General features: G+C 38.4%; 4 protein-coding genes across 5 annotated transcripts; 3 read left to right on the top strand and 1 right to left on the bottom strand.

The window, feature by feature from the left end:
• Nucleotides 1–1,356: 1,356 nt before the first annotated feature.
• On the bottom strand, nt 1,357–3,588 carry LOC116160564. The gene is made up of 4 exons (XM_031473787.1): nt 3,198–3,588; nt 3,018–3,110; nt 2,330–2,482; nt 1,357–1,671 (listed from the first exon to the last, which is right to left on the bottom strand). Exons 1-4 carry the CDS (start codon nt 3,380–3,382, stop codon nt 1,497–1,499), a joined length of 606 nt encoding a protein of 201 aa, XP_031329647.1. The 5' UTR covers nt 3,383–3,588; the 3' UTR covers nt 1,357–1,496.
• A 9,961-nt stretch (nt 3,589–13,549) lies between these two features.
• Nucleotides 13,550–17,062, top strand: LOC116160515. Its single transcript, XM_031473730.1, has one exon. The coding sequence runs from the start codon at nt 13,550–13,552 to the stop codon at nt 17,060–17,062; it is 3,513 nt and encodes a 1,170-aa protein (XP_031329590.1).
• An 881-nt stretch (nt 17,063–17,943) lies between these two features.
• On the top strand, nt 17,944–18,708 carry LOC116160504. Its single transcript, XM_031473722.1, has one exon. It carries the CDS (start codon nt 17,944–17,946, stop codon nt 18,706–18,708), a length of 765 nt encoding a protein of 254 aa, XP_031329582.1.
• A 1,553-nt stretch (nt 18,709–20,261) lies between these two features.
• Nucleotides 20,262–22,444, top strand: LOC116159041. Of its 2 annotated transcripts, XM_031471933.1 has the most exons (3): nt 20,262–20,738; nt 21,691–21,934; nt 21,982–22,142. In XM_031471933.1, exons 1-3 carry the CDS (start codon nt 20,388–20,390, stop codon nt 22,002–22,004), a joined length of 618 nt encoding a protein of 205 aa, XP_031327793.1. In that variant the 5' UTR covers nt 20,262–20,387; the 3' UTR covers nt 22,005–22,142. The 2 variants fall into 2 exon arrangements, with proteins under 2 accessions (XP_031327793.1, XP_031327792.1); XM_031471932.1 differs by having other exon boundaries at nt 21,691–22,444.
• The last annotated feature ends 578 nt before the right edge of the window (nt 22,445–23,022 follow it).

The raw sequence follows: 23,022 nt of genomic DNA, 5'->3' as shown, positions 1-23,022 counted from the left end.
TGAGGAGGGGCACCATCATGCATGAACCACATGTTTCCGCGTAGCTCCAAAGGTACGTCGTCCAATAAATCTGGCACAGTATTTTGAATATGTTGCAAGTAACTATCGCCATTTAATCGTTGAGGTAAAATTACAGGACCAACAATAAAAGTATCAACGATTCCTGCCCAAACATTAATCTTGAATTCGTGTTGATAATGGCTAACTTTACATGCATGCGGATTCTCATCTGCATACACATGTTCATTATGTAGGTTTGTTATGCCCCTTCTTGTAAAGCAAGCTTCATCGGTAAATAAAATGTTTCGGCAAAAATTCTGATTTCGAACTCTTCGTTCATTAATATTAGTACAGAAAATTAGACGTTGATCCGGGTCAGGCAACAAAAGATCTTGCACTTTTTGAATGTGGTACGGGTGTAGCAATTGTTCGCGAGTGACTCCATTGACAACGTTTTTCGAGACCATTAATTCCGACCCTAAGCGTCTGCTACTTATCTCCGGTTCGTCTGCTACACGATCCAAAATCGCTTCTTCGACATCGGGATTCATTACATAACGTCCACGTCCGTAATCAGCCATCACAGGAGCAAAGCGACCGGTCTCACGAAGACGTCTTTCAACAGCCGCAAACGTTTGATGGTTTGGTACACGACGATTTGGAAACCTGTGAGTATACTCTCTAACGCATTGGCGACCATTTCCACGACAGTATCCAAACACTAATAGCATATCAGTTAACTCTGCGTTACTGTATTGAAAGGCCATATTACAATTTTAACAATGAAATTATAAGTCTTCAAGCAAAACGTAAATTGTTAAAGTTTAAGAAACAACAAACAAACGTTACGCCACTCTAAGGTTTCACAGCCATCGCATGTATGGTGCATGCCATTCATCATGCCTAATTTTTTTTTTTGTAAACCATCACAGATAGCGATATTCATCGAGAGACAAAAAATGCTTGCAAGTAAACTGTCTATCAGTGTCTAAAAATTCAGAACTGTCAAAATAGTAGTTAAAAAGTTTTAGACCTCTTCAGATGTGGATGGTCAGTATTTTACCACCTACATACTACAATCAAAACGATGATATCACAAAGACCCTTTTTACATTAGACATTCACATCCCGAATTTCATTTTAATCGGCAAAACCATTTTCCGATAAAATAAAAATAACGATTTTTTTTTAAATCTAGATAGCGCCTTACCGCACTTTTGGATAGAGGTAAGTTGGGTTAAATCGTCCTATTTTGATACCAAGAACCCCTGGTAGCGCGTTGTACAGACCTTTTAGGGACACCCTGTATACAAAAAAAAACCTATTTTCTACATTAAGAAATTTTAAGAACTCTCCTATGTACACCTCGTCCTTTTCCAGACGCTTCTCGTCTGCTTTTTCCGCCTCTAGCTGCCGCTCCAACTCCGTCTTCATTCTCGCCTCCAGCAGCTTGGCCCGGTACACCGGCTCCATTTGTTTTAGGCTGCTGTAGGTGGTTAGGGGTCTTTGGTTGAAGCGACCCCCCCTCTTGTTGTGACGACTGTAGTGGTTGTGGCGATGATGGTCTTTCGGGGCGGTACCCCTCCTCCAGGTCGACCATCTGCATGATATCCACCAAATTTTTCCCCCTTTTTTTTGATTCTGCTCGGAGAGGCGTGGTCATGACAGTGACTGTAATCAATAAAAAATAATCTGTTACGATGGAGTTCGATTAGTATTTTTCGTACTTCCGAGACTAAAGTGACAACTTCACTCCATTATGACAAGTACTGAAGTGTCACTTTTTGTCCCGCCGGGATTAAATTTGGACGAAAATCCCGGAAGGATGAAATTACTAACAAGGCAATTGGGGTAGGTTGTTCCACATTTTGTATGCGGCACTACTTCTTAAACGCATTGTACTGCTGCTCATATAGTTTTTTGGATTTGGTGGTATCAATTTTTTACCTACTTTGGCTGCTTTTTATCAAAATGAAATACACCTTTGTCACCTACGACCAAAATTATGACACTAGCAATGACAGTTTCCAAATTATTTTTGTTACCATAGCAATAGCATATGGATTGTCGTACCAACGCAACGTTCCTATGGTAACTTTGTTAAGCAGCGATTTTTTGAAAGAACGCGTTCTCTAACTTCATACATATTAAGTGTTTCAGCTTCGGAAGTACGAAAAATATCGTATATACCTTGCGACTGAAGTAGTGGTCTTAATCCCTCAGGTAGATTATGGCCCTCCCTTCGGTCGGGCCATAAACTTTACCTTCGGGATTAAAAGTGCTACTTCAGTCCCGCGGTATATAATATACTATTATGACATAAACTTACGATCGTTTTTTTCCCGCTTCATGGCCGGATTCTGCCGGCGGAGGAGTAGGAGCCGGTGTTGCTGCTGGTAGTGGCGGCGGTGGTAGGTGCAGCTGTAGTGGTGGTGTAGGCGACCGCATGGCCTCGGCGGTTAATGTGGGCGTCGGTACTATACTGAAATTAGAGAATTTTATTGTTAGCGCCTAGAAAATAAAAAATACATTTTTTCTACAACTGTCATAAAAACCTGTCATTTTCTGGCGGATTTCGAAACGCGAAGTACTAGATTTTTAAACGGTTAATTAATAAGTAAGGTTGCTCTTGACAACGTGCGCGAAATCGTCAACAGTGAAAAAAAGTANTGGACGGTGTATTATCTTTTTCAACGAAAATCGTTTAATTCACAAAGACGATGATTTTTATAAGCAAACGTCAAGTGACATTTCCATGGCAATCGTGAAAATACGAACACCCAGCCCACTTAATTAGACATGTATTCGGGTATAACGTCAATATGATTTCATTGTATTTCCTATTTTTAAATTATACTGCAGGTATAATAAAAAATACTATAAGATACACGTGTATAATTGGCCTTTAAAGCACTTGCAACGTTAAAGGCACTCCGCTTTGCGTCGTGCCCTTAAACTCGTTGCGCGTGCTTTAAAGACTTGATTATACACTTGTATCTTAATATACTATTACTTACCGAGCTGGCTCGAAAAGAAAATCTGCGGCGGAATTCCCTTCCAACTGCGCCAGGAGCATATCCAGCTCGAAATTGTCCCCCAAATTCCCTGTTCTGTAAAAAAAATCAATCAAATTTTTAACATAACGAGAAAGAGGGAAATAAATAACTTTAAAAAAATCATAAATATTGCATACTTACGCAAATGTCGAATTATCTGAGTGTATTGTTATTACCCTCAGATTATCATCCAGGAGTGGTAATCCCTGGGGCGGCGGAACCGGATCCATCTGGGTTAACACCCCAGATGGCTTTGGCGGCGGTTTTTCGGTGGCGGTGGTGGTGCAGATCTTCGTCGACGACGTAGTCGGTGCTTTTATTAGCATCGACTGTAGTATCTAAACTTTGGGGACTTTCGGCGCGCGGTTCACCTTTTTCGAAGGTTTTTTTAGTAAGCGATGCCATTATTACAGCTCGATGCTAACTAGTAATTAGTGGGGAAAATTTTCAGTATATATTGTAAAATTGTTGTAATGGTTTGCGGAAAACTAAGGAGAGATTGCGTTAATGAGTGAGAAAGTTAGATCGTATGATTCTGGGATAAAACAGGTGCAGCGGCATGAACTCTTGCGCATATTTGACCCTGAACACCTGGTCTATATAAGGTGAGGGTGACGATACCAACATTACTTGCATCTTCAAATCCCCCCGCGGCTAGTATAGCACGTCGTGCGAGCGCAATACACCATCAACAGTGTCGATTGTACGTACGCGAGGTGTCTATGACAAGGATATCAGTACTCACATATCTTTTTTCCGAGAAAACAATAGTTCTTTAGATAGACAATTCCTGTAAGTAGTGATAATGGAGTCTACATCCGTTGCAATTCTTAGTAGTGAAATAGTTAAGCTGACCCGAAAAGCTGTTGCATTATTAAAAAATAAACCGGAAATGTTGAGACATATTTCGATATTAAGGACAAATATTTCATTGATACAAAATGCAATCAATAATAGAATTCATTTAGACAATCGCCTAGAGAACACCAGTAGGNTTTATTTTACTGTATTCACTCATCCCTATTTTCATTTAATTCTTTACCTTTTAAAGCGCATCCTCCAATGTAACAGATCCCCTTTTTAGTTTTTTCAATCTATCCTCCAATGTAGATTTTGGTACGCCATAATTTAGTGATGCTTTTCTCAATCCCATTTCTCCTCTATTTACCGATTGTATTGCATTTCGCATTTGTTCTTCATCCCATTCCTGCCTCGTCGTTTTTCTCTTATAATTTCGCATGATTAAGCTTGCAATAGTGAATTATCAACGGGGCAGAATCGGACATGTCCGATTTTGCCCCGTCCGATTGTGCCCCACGACACTTCTAAGATAAACATTCATCAAAAACATGTTTTGACTTAACTTTGAATTCATATTTATACATGAAAAGTAAGCGATAATAACCTTATTTCTACTGTATAAAGGCCGTTTCGAAATACGAAAGGTAACATCATTTGTAGGCTGTCTAAAATAATGCGCAAATAAGATTACTTACCCAAAAAAACAACTAAATTTCACTACCACAAAACTAACTTGGTCACAGATCTTACGTTTGCAGCATACAATGGCGGTTGTGTATCGAGTATAATTCAGCAGTTACCCTTGGGATGGCAGCAGCTATTGCCATTTTATGAAGGTGTCCGGTTCTGCCTCGGTATCCGGTAGTGCATCACCTTTCCCCCTACTTTAGAAAGTAATCTAGGAATTTTGAAATTTTATCTGGTTAGGTTACTTCAACAATTAAAAAAGGTTTCCGGAAAAAAGGGGGTTGTGGAATAAGTGATACCGCTACTAACAGTCCTTCTAGTAACAACGGTCCCAAATCTCGTGCCCTAATCTGGCAAACTTTAAATTCTTGCTTTCAGAGTCGACTACTTACCGGTATTATTGTAAATACGATATACAAGGATCCTTTAATATTTTTGGATAGGGCGTTTAATAACATTGCACGAAAGGTTAGGGAAATGTTAAATCAATCCATACTAAAAGTAAACGTGGTTCTTGCATGCGATTTCATACATCCTCAAAGTCTTAATGTAATGTAAAAATGTGATACGATTTACGATACAGGGAAAAACATTAAACTATTTCAAAGGCATGTACCTTACAGCATAGCTTTTTATTATATTTTTATTATTTATGTTGTTGAGAACTTGGCCCTTAAGGACACTGTATTTAAGGTTCAATATTTTAACACTTAAATAACATCACAATTTAATGGACTGTAAAAGAGAAATAAGACTTTTTACGTCTCAATTCATTACCGATAACCTTTACATTTTTAAACAAAGGCAAAATGGGCTTAAATAATGTAGTATTAATAGTTTAAATTGATTTTATACATATCGACCTGCTTCATATCATACGGCTCATTACACTAAACTGAGCGGTACGTTTAATTGTTTAAACAATTTGTCACATTTTTACAATCAAAAACAAACATGATAACTATACTTTGTTATTGAAACATTTAGATTTCCACCCAAATCATCAAAGTTTACTCATATAAATCCTCAACTTTAATTAGAGGGTACCTAAAGTTACGCAATGTACCATATATTTTAAAGGTGAGTGTGGTCTTAGCGTTGGCGGAATTGAATTTAGTATGTTAATAGTATATTGAAGTGTTAGAAGTGTTACAATGCGACCTATTGTAATACAACTATCTTGTGGCACGAGTGGCGACGCGAAGCGTAGCCACGAGTGTCCGCATGATAGGAGTATTACAATAAAGCATTGTAACACGCGTTTTTCATACTATTTTTTCTATTTCGGTGCTTTAATTTAATTAAAAAAATCATTATCAGAAACTATAGGGATCATTAGAACTAACATGTTTTATGTTGGGAACACTTTTTATGCCGTTAAGTTTTAGGTTGGCAGCGTAAGAAGACTGACATTTTGAAGTTCAAACATGGAAGTACCCAACGAAGTACCTACTTGTACTAACTAGTAACTGTCAACTTAAGAGATGAGTTACCAAAAAAAAACGACTATAATCACTGTCTTTGTACAACTGTACAAAATCATGATTGTGACACCGAAATAGAAAAACGTCTTTATTCTTCTGATGGCACGTTCAACATGTATACTGGCTTTCGCGATTGCTGTTGTTTGTGGAACTTCACTTGGGGTGAACTGTGAATTCATAAAAGGGGGTGGAATATTTAGACATACTCCTGCTGGTAAGATGTCTTGTATCAAGAACCCTTTGCCCGCCAATACCAAGTCACCTGGTTGAAGTATCGCTAAAATTACACAATCGCTCATAATTTTTTTATCGGATGTGTTTCCTACATATAGATCACTAAGAAAGGTGGTGGATCCGTTCGGTGCAACACCTACCAACCCTTTTAAAGCATTTGCATGTTGGTAGTTGCTATATGTTTCTTTCTGTGTGTTTATCTGCTGTGGAATTGCTGTGCGAAGTTCTCTACAATCGATTATGATTCTACAATTTATAAGATCTGAAAGCTGTTGCCAAACATTTCTGATTTTTTGACTTAGATGGAACCTTGTTATATAATAATGTTTCACATAACGCAGCGTGCATAACGTGTACCCATGTAAGGAAAATGTTCGATACAGCTCACTTACTGCAATTAAATCTTACTGCTAAGTCCTGATGAAGCAAATTCAACCTTAATTTCATCAATGTCATTAGAATTTGGTCACGTATATTTATTTTTTCCACTCCGGCCATGAAAATAGTTAATTTTTTGCGTTGTTTAGATAATTAAACAGCAAGTTAAACATTTTGCCATCAGGAAGCCCCGTATATATTCTTATGAGTTCATCATTATGCATTATAACTTCATATGAAAATGAAAGCTTCTCTATCCGCTGCTGCAGCATATCGACTTCTTTTTTAAGAAAATAGTTTTCTGCTTCTGTTGCGGTGGACGAGGTGGAAGGTTTATTGATTAGGAATAGCACTGATCTCTGAAGAAGGTGACTCAGTACGAAGATTGAGTAAACTATTTGTTATAAAAACACTAACTACCTTGAAAGTTTCGTATGTGTCCTTTTTTCTGGGGAGGCCAGTGAAAAAGTTTTATTGATATTTCTTGCGTTGGTAAGTTTGATTTGTCTTGTTCCGGGAAATGACAAGAACAAACCACGGAAAATTTGTTTGGTGTTGCATCGCCTTTCCTAGTTAATTTGAGTAATCATTTCATTAATTAACAAAACTAAGCAGAAGTTACCTTATCAATCTTAACCACTTGCTTCAAAGTAGGGTCCTTTGGAAAAGAGAAAACCACTACCATACCTTTTATGTAGCCCGGCACAAAGCACAACCCCATTACGAACAAGTTTGATAAAAATCTTACAATAATTACACTACACAAATTAGTTTCTAGTATAGGGCTGCCGTACGTCCCGGTGCATTGGGACATGTCCCGGTTTGAAGCATGGCGTCCCCGTGTCCCGGTCAGTAAGTAATTTGTCCCGGCACGACCGTTTGTTGTACATTTTTCGATTCTTTAAATGAAGTACCTACCGAAATATCTAATGAAAGACGCGCGCTTGCAGTTTTCATAGGCGCGGCGAATGAAGTGCAGCTCCATACGCGACAGAAAAAGCAGTATTGTTTTAGTCATCTTGTAGTGTAGTTGATATTATTGCATTACTTACGGTTACCGTTACGGGTTTACGGAGTGTTGTGCCTGTCGCTTATTTTGTATTTTTTATTGTCAAACAACCATGCCAAAGAGAAAGTGTTATTTTTCTGATGCTTATACTAAAGAGTGGTCATTCATAAAAAAAGGACGAAACGAAAGTGAAGCTTTTTGTTCGATTTGCGGCATTTATATATCCGTTAGTCATGGCGGAAAGTCAAGTGTAAAAGACCATATTCAGAGCAAAAATCATAAGTCCAGATTGTCGGTTGCATCAACATCAAAAGATATAGCTTCATTTATGGTAAGAGAAAATTCTACTGAAGATACTTTAATATGCGCCGCCGAATTGACCACCGCGTACAAAGTTATAAAGCACCATCAGTCGTTTAGTTCTCTCGATTGCATCACAAAACTGAATGCTGTAATGTACCCATATTGCGTCAAAACAATCAACTGCTAGAACCAAGGCCACTGCTATAATTAAACACATTTTAGCGCCTCACTCCATAGCGCAGATCAAAGTTTCTACGGAATTTCAACAGACTGCAGCAATCATAAAGCCGAAAAAATGTTTCTATTATTAATTCAGTATTTCACGGAAAATGGATTGAAGGTTAGATTATTGAAATTAACCACCTTGCCCAATGAAAAATCCGATACCACTAGTTCATTTTGTATGGAATCGTTGCAAGACCTAAATATCCCCATACAAAATATGGTTGCTTTCAGTGCAGATAACAGAAACACTAATTTTGGAGGAAGAGAAAGACGCGGAGTGAATAATGCTTATTTTAAATTAAAAGAACGTTTGTCCAAAGATATCGAAGGAATCGGCTACCCAGCGCACATACTTCATAATGCTGCTTCCACTGCCTGCGATGTGATGTCTATTGATGTGGAATCTATCGTTCTAAAAATTTATTTATTTTTCTATATTTACTGTGAGGGTCGAACGACTCAAGGAATTTTGCATCTTTGCAGAAATAAATTTTCAAAACATACTCTCTCATTCGAGAAGTAGATGGCTTTCGCTACTTCCGGCTGTCGGAACGCATACTGAAGTTATGGATTCCCTTAAGAGACTTTTTTGCAGCTGAAGAAAAAGCACCAAAAACTATCAAAGATTTTTTTGCTGACCCTTTATCTGAACTTTTCACAATGTTTGTGCACAGTCAAGCATATCTGATTGAAAAGCAAATTAAGATTGAAAGATCAATTATTACAGTTATTGAAGTCAAAAGTGTTCTAGATGACACGAAGAAGCAATTGAACGAGAGATTGCTTAACAATTACTTAGGAAACCCCACACGACAATTATATAAGAAACTCAAGGGTAATGGCGCGATTAATGACACACAAATTAAGAAAATTGACAAAGAAATTAAAGATTTCTTCACCACTGGCCACCCTTTATCCGGAACAGTGGGCTGAACCCATGGCAAAATATGATATTTTTAGTTGGATGGTATTGAATGATGCTCCTCAATGGCAGCAAGTTGAAGAAACTCTAGGATATTTAAATGAAAAGGGTTAGTGGTAGAAGATTCTGTATATGAAGAATATATGTATTTAAAGTCTTTCATTGAAGCTGAAAATATGAAAGACGACGCATGGAAAACAAAAGATATTCAAGAAAAATGGATATACTTTTTCAGAAAAACAGAAGACCAAGAAAGAAAAACAAATCTATTTAAAATTTGTCAATATCTGTTTGCAATCCCAGCTCATAACGCCCACGTCGAACGGGTGTTTTCACTGATCACTACAATATGACATGCATTGAATTTTACAATGACGTAAAACATCAAAAAGAGCTGCTTAAGAAGGCACGAACTTCTGAAAAATATGAATGGGCAAAGAGTAATGACACCGAGCAGTAAGGCTTGCTTTAGTAATTTAGGATGTCGAGCCATGATTGTTCAATGGTTCTGTTTTTTTTTGTTATTATAATATTTTAACAGTCAAATGTATTAATTAACAACCCTATCTTACCTTGTTTTTTTTATTAAAGTTGCAATATGTATATTAAAAGTGTGGACTACAATGCTACATATTAATTGGATTGAGGGGGGGGGGGGGCAAGGCAATGACTATTAGATTTCAGAATAATATAATATGTCCTGGTCGGCACTCCCAACATTTATGGCAGCCCTACTAGGGCTGCCATACGTCCCGACACGTCGGGACATGTCACCGTTATGAGCTCATATGTACCGACGTCCCGACATGAACTCGGAAAGTCCCGATTTAGTGGCCCACTGTAGGGCGACGAATTTGATGTTTTTGAATGGATGGTTTTGGAAGTAACACCAAACTGGGAAAGTGTTGAAAAGACAGTGTTATATCTTAATTCTAAAGATATCCAAATAAATGAAAGTATTTTTGATCAATTTTTGTACATGCAATCGTTTGTTCAGCAAAACATCAAGAACGAAGACTGGAATATAAAAAGCATGCATGAAAAATGGATGTATTTCTTTCAAGAAACAAAAGAAGTTGAAAGAAAAAAGGACCTACTCAAAATGGTTCAGTATTTGTATGCAGTACCAGGCCATAACGCCAATGTTGAGCGAATTTTTTCAATGATATCTTCGCAATGGACGGATGAACGAAACAGTCTTAAGATAGATACAATAGAAAGCATTATGCAGTGCGCTTATAACTTTAAAATGACTTGTGCTGAATTTTATAGGTATGTGAAAGAACAAAAAGACCTTATTAAGAAAGTAAAATCATCCGAAAAATACAGTTGGTACAAAAGGGATTAATTTATTTAAGGTGGCTATTTACTTTTTACTTTTAATTAGGAAGTGAGTAATAAACTTATACCGAGATGTAAAATTAAACATAAAAAAAACAAGCTTAAACTTTTTTGTACCCGGGTGTCCCGACAGTCCTCTGGGAATTTATGGCAGCCCTACATTAGTCCCAAACTACCTACAGGATTCTCAATAATTGCCTGAACCTGAAAATGTTATTTTTTCTTTAACTTACAATTCAACGCAATCGATTATACGAAAACAGGCAAATCCGGACAGTATTGTCCTTCTTAACCGTTGCCATTATGGGAGATATGTACGGGGTAGCCTGGCGTTTAATTACTCCCCATTCTTCCATTTTATTTAATTGACTTCGGACCGCCGGCACCGCTCGGTGCATAACTGGAACGGGATATTGCTTTTTATGAAATTCTGCCATGTCCTTAAGCTTAATGACATGTTCGTATTCTTTCGCACGCCCGGGTATCTCCGAGAAAAGATGTAAATGCCCCTTTTTATTATCGGGAGTGGCGGCTACCTTGATTACCTCCTCCACTTCCGTGTCAACATTTGGAGACCCAAATAGCATGGTATTGATTATATTTGATGTTTACCCCATTTCCCCTTTTCTATTAATTTCAGAAACGGTGATCAATTCATTATATACATTATAAGGAGAAGACCTACGTGACTTCTGGATCAGGAAGTGACGTCACACCAATCAGAGACGAGCACGTGACGTCACAACCAATCAGAGACGAGCACGCCCCCCCTATGCTCCTCCCCTCGGCCAATGGGATACGGTAGGCGGAGTCTTGAGAGCCCTCCCCCTGTGGCGTCTCAGCCAAAGAGCGGTGTGGTCGGCCATTTTGTTGGGCGCCATTTTATTAGTCACCAAATCCGCCATCTTGGATCGGTCGCCATTTTATTAGTTATTAAATCCGCCATCTTGGATCGGTCGCCATTTTATTAGTTACTATATCAGTCATTTTGTTGGCCGCCATTTTGGACCATCTGTCTGTCTGCTTCTCTCGATCCATCCGCCCTCTTTGATGGTATTTTGGACCCGCGTCATCGGTCACGCTATAGAAAATTTTTTTTTGATCTGCGTTGGGAATCGAACCCACGATACCTGAAATAGAAACCTAGCGGGTAACCAACTGAGCCACGCACACTTTGAGAGAGTTAGAGGTTAGAGGTTGAAGTCAATGAACCTGACCTGGCACTATAAAGTGCAAAATATTGTGAAATTCTGCTTTAGTCAGCGCCCAATCATTTTACATTTATTCTTGGTGCATTTAGTGAGCGTGGATTTTGTGTACTGAGTGAGTAATATTTTATTACACAATTTATAATTACGACTGTTACTTTCTGCTATGAAATACATTTAAAGAATAGCATAAAGCAACGCATTTTGTCCGACCCAGACCTTGAATTGTTGAAGTTTCCCTTTTATGTTACTCTAAAGTCTGCGTATGATTCAAAATACGCTGGGCAGTAAAGAGTGCATATTGCTTTTTCACTATTATTGCTTCTAAGATTAGGATTTGCGTATTTCTTACATTGCAGCATGGCTTATAAGCGTTTGTATAATCCCAGCAACTCGGTAGCGGCGTGCTTTCGCAAACTATGGACATTCGAACTATATCTAATTCTGAAACGACACAAATTGAACTTCCTGGGAGTGATCTCCTCCAATCTTCAACGTCGACAACGGTAAAGCCACAAATTGAACTTGCTGAAAATGATCCCCGACCGTCAACAACAAGAAAAAGAAAAATTGAACCTTCTGTACGTGAAAGCCAGCCTTTTGTATCTGCCACAAATAAGAAAAAACCACCAAGATCATGGATCGAAAAAGATCTAACTGTGCTAGCCGGAATGGCAGAGGACATCTTTACTATATATATACTCAATGTCCGGAGCCTGATTTTGTTGGTATACTGAAGGAGAACAATCAACAACCTATTGAGCTCTTCAAAAAGTTGTTCGACGATACTATTATGACCCACATTTGTAAAGAGACGGTAAAGTACGCATCACAAAAAGGAGCAAGTTTCACTTTATCCGTTGATGAATTATACCAGTATTTTGGAATTTTAATTTTATCCGGATACAATCAACTACCATCTAGAAGAATGTATTGGGGGACCAAGAACGACACACACAATTTTGCTGTTAGCAAAACAATGAGCCGTAATAGATTCGAACAAATCCATAGGTATTTGCACTTCAATGATAATACCAAAATTGATAAGAATGATAAGGTATACAAACTAAAGCCTCTAATAGATCACTTGAACCAATCTTTCCAAAAATTTATTAGGCCATTGGGTGGTAGTTTTTCTAGATGAAGCGATGGAACCTTACTATGGGCACCATTCCATGAAGCAGTTCATCAGAGGAAAGCCCATTCGGTATGGGTGTTTTGGCCAAAGCAATATTTGAATTGCGCGCCTGTGCGCGGTCATTTTTGTAATGTATAGTTTGCGCGCTTTGTAGCACTTATGTTTAAGACTGCATGTGAGCAAGCACGTTTAAGTATGTATTTCAATGCAGTGCAATAAATGTGCAATAAGTCGTTTAAATCGAAGTAGTTTTATTCAACGCTTCGCAACATGGTCCTTCGGCCGCATGGTTGTTAGAAAATAGATTCGAAGGTACGAACAAGAAGGTACCAACCATTGGAACGATCAAGGGACAGGACGCCGCCATTAGCCACCTACGTTGCATGTTGCATTATACTTCCTTTTGCGTTTGCATCGCTAATCGCCACCGAGGTCAACCGTCAACCCGAACGAGTTCCAGGTAACCTTCCCTAATATTTATTTCGTATTCCTTATCAATTTTGCCTCGTTTAAGTTTACGAATGTTGATGCGTCTTGCCAATCTTTTATTTTGATCTGGTATTTACAACGCAGTGTATTTAATCAGAAGCCTCGCCTCGCATACACACGAATTTACAATTTGCTCGTAATTACCTGGTAGCACTTACACCCATTTTTTGCGTAAATATTCGTAAATACAATATTGTGACTCTCTCTGTACGACGAATTTTCAATTTCATAATAACCTGCTTGTTACATTTTGCGTTTGTTGCCGTTGTCCGCAATGGAAAGTTTAAAAAGAACTCGCACTGCTATCAAAGCTACGTTAACGAAATTTGAAACTGTCGTGAATACTTTAACGGTCAAACATGAGACCGAATGTGCTCTAGGGGAAGCAGAAATAATACAATTGCGGCGTAGGTTATCCAATGCAGAAGCACTGCTGGCTCAATTTCAGGATATTCAAATCCAAATCGACGCCAGCAATAAAGACGCGCAACCCGACGAAAGTCAAATTGATGAATTTGAGGAAAGATATTACGTAATTATTTCAGCCGCAAAACAGCTGTTAAATAAATGCGCTCCTTCTAATTCAACAAATTCTAGTAACACAGCCAACATCTCAATTTCAGAGGAAGCTGCCTCAAAAAATCGCTTCATTAAATTGCCCAGCATAAATATACCGAATTTTACGGGTGAACATCAAGAATGGTTGAATTTTCGCGATATGTTTACTAGCCTGATCCACGATAATTCAAATTTATCGGAAGTGCACAAATTGCATTACTTAAAAGCGTCCTTATCTGGGAAGGCCGCAGAAATTATAAAAAATTTGTCTCTAACCTCCGATAATTATGAACTTGCGTGGACCGGTCTAAATGATCGATACAATAACAATAAAATTTTAATTCATCATCATATAAAAGGGTTATTTAGTATTGAAACTATGGGCAAGGAGTCCTCAATCAAATTAAGAACATTAGTGGACATATTTAAACGAAATTTAAGATCTTTCGAGAGCCTTGTAGACCCTATCTTCCAAAGAGATGCCTTGCTAACCTATCTTTTGTATTCAAAATTGGACTCTACTACCACGCGCGAATATGAAAACTTAAATACGAATTCCACAGTTCCGAATCTTTCAGATTTGATTGGTTTCATCGAAAGGAAGGCGTCGTTGCTTGAAACACTTGAGCATCGTAACTCAAAACCTCCCTCGATATCTGAAAGACCTCAATCTAAATCTTTCGTCGTCAAAGAGCAACGTTGTGCGTTTTGTAGTGAAACCCATTTCATTTTTCATTGCGAAAAATTTAAGAATCTCGCAGTTAGTGACAGAATCGCAAAGGCGAAACAGCTTAAACTATGCTTAAACTGTCTCTCTAGAGGTCATGTAAATAATAAATGTAAATCAGCGTATAAATGCGCTACCTGTAAGTTGAGGCATAACACTCTGTTGCACTTAAGCAAAGCGCAACCTACTCCCAATGTGGAAGTCAGTGATAATATAGAGTCATCCCCACCTGCAAATACAGTTGCTGCAGAAAAGGCTACCGTTGCCTCATTACTTGTTCACCATACCAATGTCTTATTGTCCACAGCGGTTGGTGACGCTCTGGATTGCACTGGCAACCCGAGAGAGGTACGCATGCTCTTAGATTCGGGTAGTCAAGGGAATTTCATCACTGAAAAAATGTCTAAGCGTTTGAATTTAGACAAACAAGACATAGAAATCAACGTTACAGGTCTAGCTAACCGCCACTCGCTGGTCAAAGCTCAATGCAAAGTACGCTTATTTTCAAAACATAACAAATACTCCTTGGAAACCTCGTGCCTGATAATACCCGAAATTACTGGTTCTGTACCTAGTCAAAACATTGATGTTTCTCAATTATGCATTCCTGTCGGCATAAAATTGGCCGATCCTTATTTTAATGTTCCTCAAAGCATTGACATTTTGCTGGGTGCTCACGTTTTTTACGAATTAATGTGTATAGGACAAATTTCGTTAGGCCCACAGAAACCGATATTACAAAAAACTCGCTTTGGGTGGGTTGTCGGCGGACCCATTAACTTTCCTCAGCCCCCTGTAACAATGCGGTGCAATTTAGTTGCAATCGGTGTGCAGGAACAATTAGCTAGGTTTTGGGAATTGGAGGAATTACCGTCTGACAAACCGCGATCATTAGAAGAGATCGAATGTGAGTCAAACTTTGTGAAAACAACACAACGTGACCCCGAGGGAAGATTTATAGTAAAAATTCCTATGAAAGATACCGTCTCTAAACTAGGTGACTCGTACGAATATGCAAAAAAATGTTTATACTCGCTCGAAAGGAGGCTGAAGGTCAATGCAGACCTGCGCATAAAATACCATACCTTCTTAAAGGAATACGCGGATCTCAAACACATGACTCCCTCATGCAGCACGTCAAAAAATTCTTACTATTTGCCTCATCATGGCGTACTTAAAAATGAGAAGGTCACAACCAAATTGAGAGTTGTCTTCAACGCCTCAGCAAAGACCACAAGTGGTCGTTCCCTTAACGAGTTACAGGCAGTAGGTCCAGTCATACAAAGAGACCTATTTTCCATTGTCGTAAGTTTCAGAATGTACAGATATGCCATATCAGCAGACATTGAAAAAATGTATAGGCAGGTACTCATTTGTCCCTCGCAAAGACACTTGCAACGCATTTTGTGGCGAAACAATGATGCGGAAGAACCTTTGAGTTATGATTTAAATACAGTCACCTACGGCACTGCCGCCGCTTCTTTTCTGGCCGTGCGTAGTCTGTATCAATTAGGCATCGAATGTGAAAGTACGGCACCTGATATATCAAACATAATAAAGAGAGATTTTTATGTCGATGACTTGATGACGGGAGCCGATACTATGGAGCAGGCGCAAAAAATTTGCCGCGAACTTCCAAAAATTCTAAATTCGGGCTGTTTCCCTTTACGAAAATGGATGTCAAACGATCCGAAGGTTCTAGAAAATATAGAAGCAGATTCCATTCACCCCCATCTATTAGAAATAGGCTCACATGAGCACACAAAAACTCTAGGTTTGTCATGGAGCTTTCATTCTGATCGGCTCATCTATTTCATATCTAAACCAAATTTCGAAAAAGCAACAAAAAGGGCAATTCTTTCCGAAACTGCTCAAATTTATGACCCTCTGGGCCTGGTAAGTCCATGCACTGTAGCAGCTAAGTTAATTTTGCAGCAAATATGGATACTCAAGTTGGATTGGGATGACAATATACCAAAAAATTTATATGAAAAGTGGTACACTCTGAGATCAGAATTAATCCTATTGAACGATCTAAAAGTTCCCAGGCAAGTTACTTGCATTAATCCAACAAAACTAGAAATGCATGGCTTCTGCGACGCCAGCACGCAAGCTTATGCCGCCTCAGTATACATTAGATCTGTGGATATTGATGGCCATGTAAGCGTGCACCTTTTGTGCGCCAAAAGCAAAGTAGCGCCTTTAAAAACAATTACTGTGCCGCGTCTAGAGCTTTGCGGAGCGCTATTACTGACTCGCTTGACCAACACAATTGTACAGGCTACTAGTGAAAAGGTCAAAGAAGTGTACCTTTGGACCGATTCCACGATTGTCTTGGGTTGGTTAAAAACTCCCCCAAACCAGTTAAAAACATTTGTTTCGCATCGTATTGCCGAAATCCAAACTTCATCCGCAAATTGGAATTGGCTACACGTACCCACCGACCAAAATCCCTCAGATTTACTTTCAAGGGGTTGTTCGCCATCACAACTTACATTATAAATAATAATGTATGGTGGGAGGGCCCTAAATTCCTCAAATGTAGCAGAAATGAATGGCCTTCATTAGAAATAACGGACGTGAACCTCCCTGAAATTAAACAAAACTCTACTTGCGTGGTTGCCAAGATGGACCCTTCAAGGGAAGTAATTTTCGAATTTAATAAATACTCCAGCCTGACTAAACTTGAAAAAATAATAGCGTATTGTTTGAGATTTAAACACAACTGCTTAAATGGTAAAGAAAAGAGATTTTTCGGACATTTGTCAAAATCGGAGATGGATAAGAGTCTAAATTGTTTGCTCTTGATTTCCCAAAAGCAAAGTTTTCCCGGGGAACTCCGTTGTCTGCAAAATAAGCGCCCATTGGCTTCAAAAAGCCCATTATTAAGTTTAAATCCTTTCATAGACCAAGTAGGATTACTTCGGGTAGGTGGGAGAATAACTCAATCAAATGAAACTTATAATAGAAAACACCCAATAATCATAGACGGTAGAAACGAACTGTCAAAATTAATCTTTATGCGAGAGCACATTCGATTACTGCATGTTGGGCCCCAAACCTTACTATATAGCGTAAGAGAGCGATTTTAGCCTACAAATGGTAGGAACATTGCGCGACATACGGTACATAAATGTTTAAAATGTTTTCGCGTTTCTCCAATCAGTAATACCCAAATCATGGGCAGCTTGCCGGCAGACAGAGTCACTAAACACTTTCCTTTTTCTGTTGTTGGCGTTGATTACGCTGGCCCACTAATAATTAAAGACAAGAAAGGAAGAGGCAGTAAATCGTCAAAATGTTACGTTTGCGTATTTATTTGTTTTTCCGTCAAGGCGGTGCATATAGAGGTCGTTAGTGACCTAACAACAAATTCATTTTTAATGGCTTTGCGACGATTTGCTGCCAGACGTGGTAAACCAGCTAAGATTTACTCAGATAATGGCTCGAACTTTGTTGGTGCCAACAACAAATTAAAGGATTTTCTGGCATTCATCAAATCAAACAATGCAGACATTAGTAATTCTTGCGTAGACGAAGGCATTGAATGGCACTTTATCCCTCCCAACTCTCCCCATTTTGGCGGGTTATGGGAGGCTGGCGTAAAGAGCGTGAAGAGTCATCTGCGGAGAGTGGCTGGAAACGCATCCTTAACGTTTGAGGAGTTAAACACGCTCCTTGTGCAGATCGAGGCAGTATTGAATTCACGCCCTCTTTCTCCTCTCTCTTCCAACTCCCAAGACTTATCCGCATTAACACCCTCACACTTTCTCGTTGGACGACCGCTTACGGCAATCGTTGAGCATGATCTCACAGCAGTACCTAGCAATCGACTTCAGCGTTTCGAGCACATCCAGCAGATATTGCAACATTTTTGGCGCAGATGGCAGAGGGAATATCTGTCTGAGCTACAAGAGCGCAAGAAGTGGAGATCCAATATCGGTGATCAACCCAAGGTGGGTCAACTAGTTCTAATAAAAGAAGATGGACAGCCCCCTCTACAGTGGAAGTTAGGCAGAATAGTAAAACTTCACAGCGGACGGGACGAAATTACTCGAGTTGTAACACTGAAAACTGAGCACGGGGAAATGCAGCGCTCAGTAGCCAAGCTGTGTCCACTTCCAAATCAATCGCCATCAGCATCCTAGGGCTCTTAAGGAGCTACAACGCAACACTAGTGCTTCGAGTTCAAAGTGCTTGTGCCAACCCTTTGTTTTTTTTGTTGTCTGTCAACATTTTGTAAATGTAGTATGAACTTGATTTCAATAGCAAGTATACGGAACATTACTTTGCAGCATGTTTTTTTTTTATTTTCAAATTTTATATTCAAATGTAATGAAGAAATGTTTATTTGCAGTGTTATGTATTAGCCAATTTAATTGGGATATGTGTTTGGTTACCTTATTAAATGTATCACAAACATTTTGTTAGTGTTAAAACGCTCAATACGTTTTAAGGCGGCCGCTATGTTTTGGCCAAAGCAATATTTGAATTGCGCGCCTGAGCGCGGTCATTTTTGTAATGTATAGTTTGCGCGCTTTGTAGCACTTATGTTTAAGACTGCATGTGAGCAAGCACGTTTAAGTATGTATTTCAATGCAGTGCAATAAATGTGCAATAAGTCGTTTAAATCGAAGTAGTTTTATTCAACGCTTCGCAACAATGGGTATAAGTGGTGGTGCTTAGCCACACATTACGGGTATTTAGTATCATTCTACCCTTACACTGGAGCAAGAGACAAAGAGCAAGGCAAACCGCTAGGTAGTTCTGTCACAGCAAAATTGTGTGTAGGATTTTTGCCACCTAATTCTACCATCTATATTGATAATTATTTTACATCTTTACCATTATTAGAAGAACTCAAAGTTAAGAAAATCAATTGTATAGGCACAATTCGAAAAGATAAGAGTTGAACGCGCTCCACTAAAAGATATGAAAAAGGAATCACGAGGTTTTTTTCACGCTTTGCAAGATAAAGGCAGTGAAATTACTCTTATACGATGGAACGATAATAATGAGGTCACTATGGGAACAAATTTATCTCAATCTGAGGTATTCTCAAAGAGTACGTGCAATCGGTGCGTGGTCCAAAGTAGAACGAAAAATCATGTGTTCCCCAACCTACTTTAGTAAACTTATATAACAAAGGAATGGGCGGAGTTGACCTATTTGACAAGCAAAGAGGACTTCACCGCATTCGGATTCCCTCCAAGAAATGGTACTGGCCGCTATTTAGGTTTTGTCTCAATGGAAGTTTAGTCAATTTGTGGCTTCTTTATAGAAGTGCAAATAAAAACATCAGTCTAATTCAATTCATCAGATGCATAACCCAAGATTTGCTTGCTGCTCCTGATTTTGAAAAACCTCGCGGCGTCCGGCCTAAATCATCAAATCAAGTTGCAAAAGAAATTCGCTTAGACAATTTGTCACACTTTATAGAAAAAATTTCTACACAAAGAAGATGCGGAAAATGTGGAAAATGCACAAAATTTCGATGCATAAAATGTAATGTTGGGCTTCACCCAGATGGTTGTTTCCTCAGTTTTCATATTCAATAAACCTTCTATTGCTATTTTGTACCTTATTAAGGTACGTTTAGACCTGATACATATTGCATGATATTTGTGTCTGACAGAAATTGTGACTAATGTAAATGGAAAAGAATTTATGTCAGAGATATTTATTTCAACTGTCAGCTATTTGTGTCGACACTTATTATCAGTAGTGTAAACGCTGTTTAGTTGGAAGGTCAAACTCGTTCGACACATATTGCAAAAGTTGGTTGATCGTCTACTTTTCTGGCGATAAAATTTAGTGTCGTGCAAATATGGCTGATGTTAAAAAAGAGTGGTTAAAAGCCGAAATCGAGGAATTAATTATTATGTACCAGGGCAAACCGGTATTATGGGATGTTAAAAGCAACATTTATAAAAACAGGGTGAAGAAACAAGATGCCTACCAGGAAATGGCAGAAGAATTTAATACGACAGTAGAAGAGATTCAAAGGAAAATTCACAACTTGCGAAACCAATTTAACAGTGAATTTAAAAAAAGCAAAAAGAAACAATCCGGCCAGGGCACTGACGAACTGTATGTGTCTAAATGGCCCTACTATAATTTGTTGTTATTTCTACAAGGAAGCTCGGAGTGCAAAACAGCAACAGGAAATTTTGAAAAAGTAAGTGAAAATGTCTATCGGTTAAATTTATTTATTTTAGTTTAAAATCGTTTTACATTTTACATTAGTCTGTATTGCCAATTAACTTCCCCTTGGCTGCTTACAAAATATTCCCTATACTCTTCCCGTACTTCTTTAGCGTTCCTTGAGTAGTTATTACTGCCTTGCTGCACCAGTGGTTGTAGACTTGCGGCCTCCGAATTTTCATGTCGCCATTTGCCCTGTATCATTTCTCCCGTTTCCAAATTTTCTCTATCAAAGGTACCTTCAGGAGCGTAGGTATTTGCAGAATATGTATCAGACAATAGCCAATTATGTAAACTGCAAGCAGCTAAAACTACAGACTCTACACGTTCTGGGGCAAGAAGAAGCGGTTTCCTTAACACTCTAAATACACTTGACATAATACCAAAGGCGTTTTCTACTATTCTTCTTGCTCGAGACAGTCTGTAGTTAAAAATTCTCATGGAACCTTTACTATTAAATGAATACGGCTTCATAATATGAGGTTGTAATGGGAATGCATCGTCCGCTACAAAAACATGTGGTACACATAATGTTCTTCCTGGTAGAGGGGTCTTTTTTAATCCTGCTGACGCAGTTTCAATGAAATCTGCAACTCCACTGGCTCTAAAAACACCACCATCTGATACTCTCCCATTGGCTCCAACTGAGATGACAAGGAATTTGTACGCGGCATCAACAATTGCCATTAAAACAATACTATGCTGCCCTTTATAAAAATAATAACTTCCGCTATTCTCCGGAGCTTGGATAACAACATGTTTTCCGTCAATAGCCCCCAAACATTTAGGGAAGTGCCATTTCTGTTCAAAGTTGTTGGCAACACTTTGCCAATCATCTGATGTAGTCGGTGCCTGCAACAAAAATTAAAAAAAAGATTTGTTACAAGTTATACCTCACTTAATTAATTACTTTAATTATATTTTAGGACGCAACCGAAAACAACACGCCATCTGACAACCAAGGTATAATAACATTGGAACAGTCTGCCGAAGAAAATCGATCTGACGCCACACCTAAGTCGCAAAATAATGAGCCTAATCCCAGGAAGAAGAGAAAAATTGAAGTTTGTGATAAAAATAAATTAATCATGCAAAAAGCTATACACGCATTGTACGAAGAAGACGATGTCTATGATGTTTTTGGCAAATATGTTGCATCCGAAATGAGAAGTCTCTCTTCTGAATATTTACGTAAAAAAATGAAAAGACAATTTCAGGAAGTTATACTGCGCATAAATGAAGAAGATGAGCTACTATCAAGCCCCACATCTCATCACAGCTATAGCAATCCAAATTCGGTTGCTTCTCAAAGCTACAGCAATCCAAATTCAGTTGCTTCTCAAAGCTACAGCAATCCAAATTCAGTTGCTTCTCAAAGCTACAGCAATCCAAATTCAGTTGCTTCTCAAACCTACAGCAATCCAAATTCAGTTGCTTCTCAAAACTACAGCAATTCATATTCAGTTGCTTCGGTTCGTGGATATGTGGGGTCTCCAGAACATTCTGCACACTATACAACTTTATTACAATCATCAGACACCTTAGCATCTTACATACAGACTCAAACTGAAAGTAATAACTCATAATCTACTTAAACAATTACCTTAATGTAATCTTCTTTTAATGCTCACATTATTGCTCTGCACACTTCAGGAACAATGAGGCTTATTGTACATTTTGGTATTCTGAATAGGTATTGTAGGCTGGTGTATGAATCACCTGTAACAAAATATAATAAACAATATACTTATTATTAATAAACTTTCAATAAAAAGAATTACTTTATTTAATAATAATAGTAGGCACCTATACTTACCAGAAGCTAAAAATCGCAAAGTTAAAGCAAGTCTTTCTGTTGTACTAATAGCTTTCCTGAATTTTGTATCCTGTTTTGAAATAAGGGGTCCAATTTTACACACAAGCTTTTCAAAATCAGTAGGTTTCATCCTTAAAAAATTTGAAAACTGTGCTGGATCTTCAATACAGAGTTCAGACATTAATTGAGTGTGGGCACCGAGATTATTACGTCTCCAAATCCACTCTCGAACCCACACAGAACGTTTTTTCTTCTTTTTCATAGAATTTAATAGAATAATAAATAGAGGCCGCGACTTTTCGTTTAGATGCTTTCATTATTCAAAAATAAACTGTCTGAAATGATGACCCACGACAGAAGTGTTCGCAATAATTTGTATTTAAATGTAGACTGGTCGTACATTTATTTTAAACATTTCTGTATGTATAGCTTTTCGAGGACT

Source organism: Photinus pyralis, unplaced genomic scaffold (genome assembly GCF_008802855.1).
Source record: "Photinus pyralis isolate 1611_PpyrPB1 unplaced genomic scaffold, Ppyr1.3 Ppyr1.4_LG1, whole genome shotgun sequence".
Taxonomy (NCBI): Eukaryota; Metazoa; Arthropoda; class Insecta; order Coleoptera; family Lampyridae; genus Photinus; species Photinus pyralis.
Note: the sequence above shows the minus strand (reverse complement) of the source record. Positions and strands in the feature narration are given on the sequence as shown.

Excerpts from the sequence above, each read along its gene's own strand:
- LOC116159041 (XM_031471932.1), top strand. The coding sequence starts at position 20,388 with ATGGCTGATGTTAAAAAAGAGTGGTTAAAAGCCGAAATCGAGGAATTA. Across the intron at positions 20,739-21,690 it reads CAACAGGAAATTTTGAAAAA|GACGCAACCGAAAACAACAC; the intron begins GTAAGTGAAAAT and ends ATTATATTTTAG.
- LOC116160564 (XM_031473787.1), bottom strand. The coding sequence starts at position 3,382 with ATGCTAATAAAAGCACCGACTACGTCGTCGACGAAGATCTGCACCACC. Across the intron at positions 2,483-3,017 it reads TTTCTTTTCGAGCCAGCTCG|TATAGTACCGACGCCCACAT; the intron begins GTAAGTAATAGT and ends CTCTAATTTCAG. Across the intron at positions 1,672-2,329 it reads GAAGCGGGAAAAAAACGATC|TCACTGTCATGACCACGCCT; the intron begins GTAAGTTTATGT and ends TATTGATTACAG.
- LOC116160515 (XM_031473730.1), top strand. The coding sequence starts at position 13,550 with ATGGAAAGTTTAAAAAGAACTCGCACTGCTATCAAAGCTACGTTAACG.
- LOC116160504 (XM_031473722.1), top strand. The coding sequence starts at position 17,944 with ATGGCTTTGCGACGATTTGCTGCCAGACGTGGTAAACCAGCTAAGATT.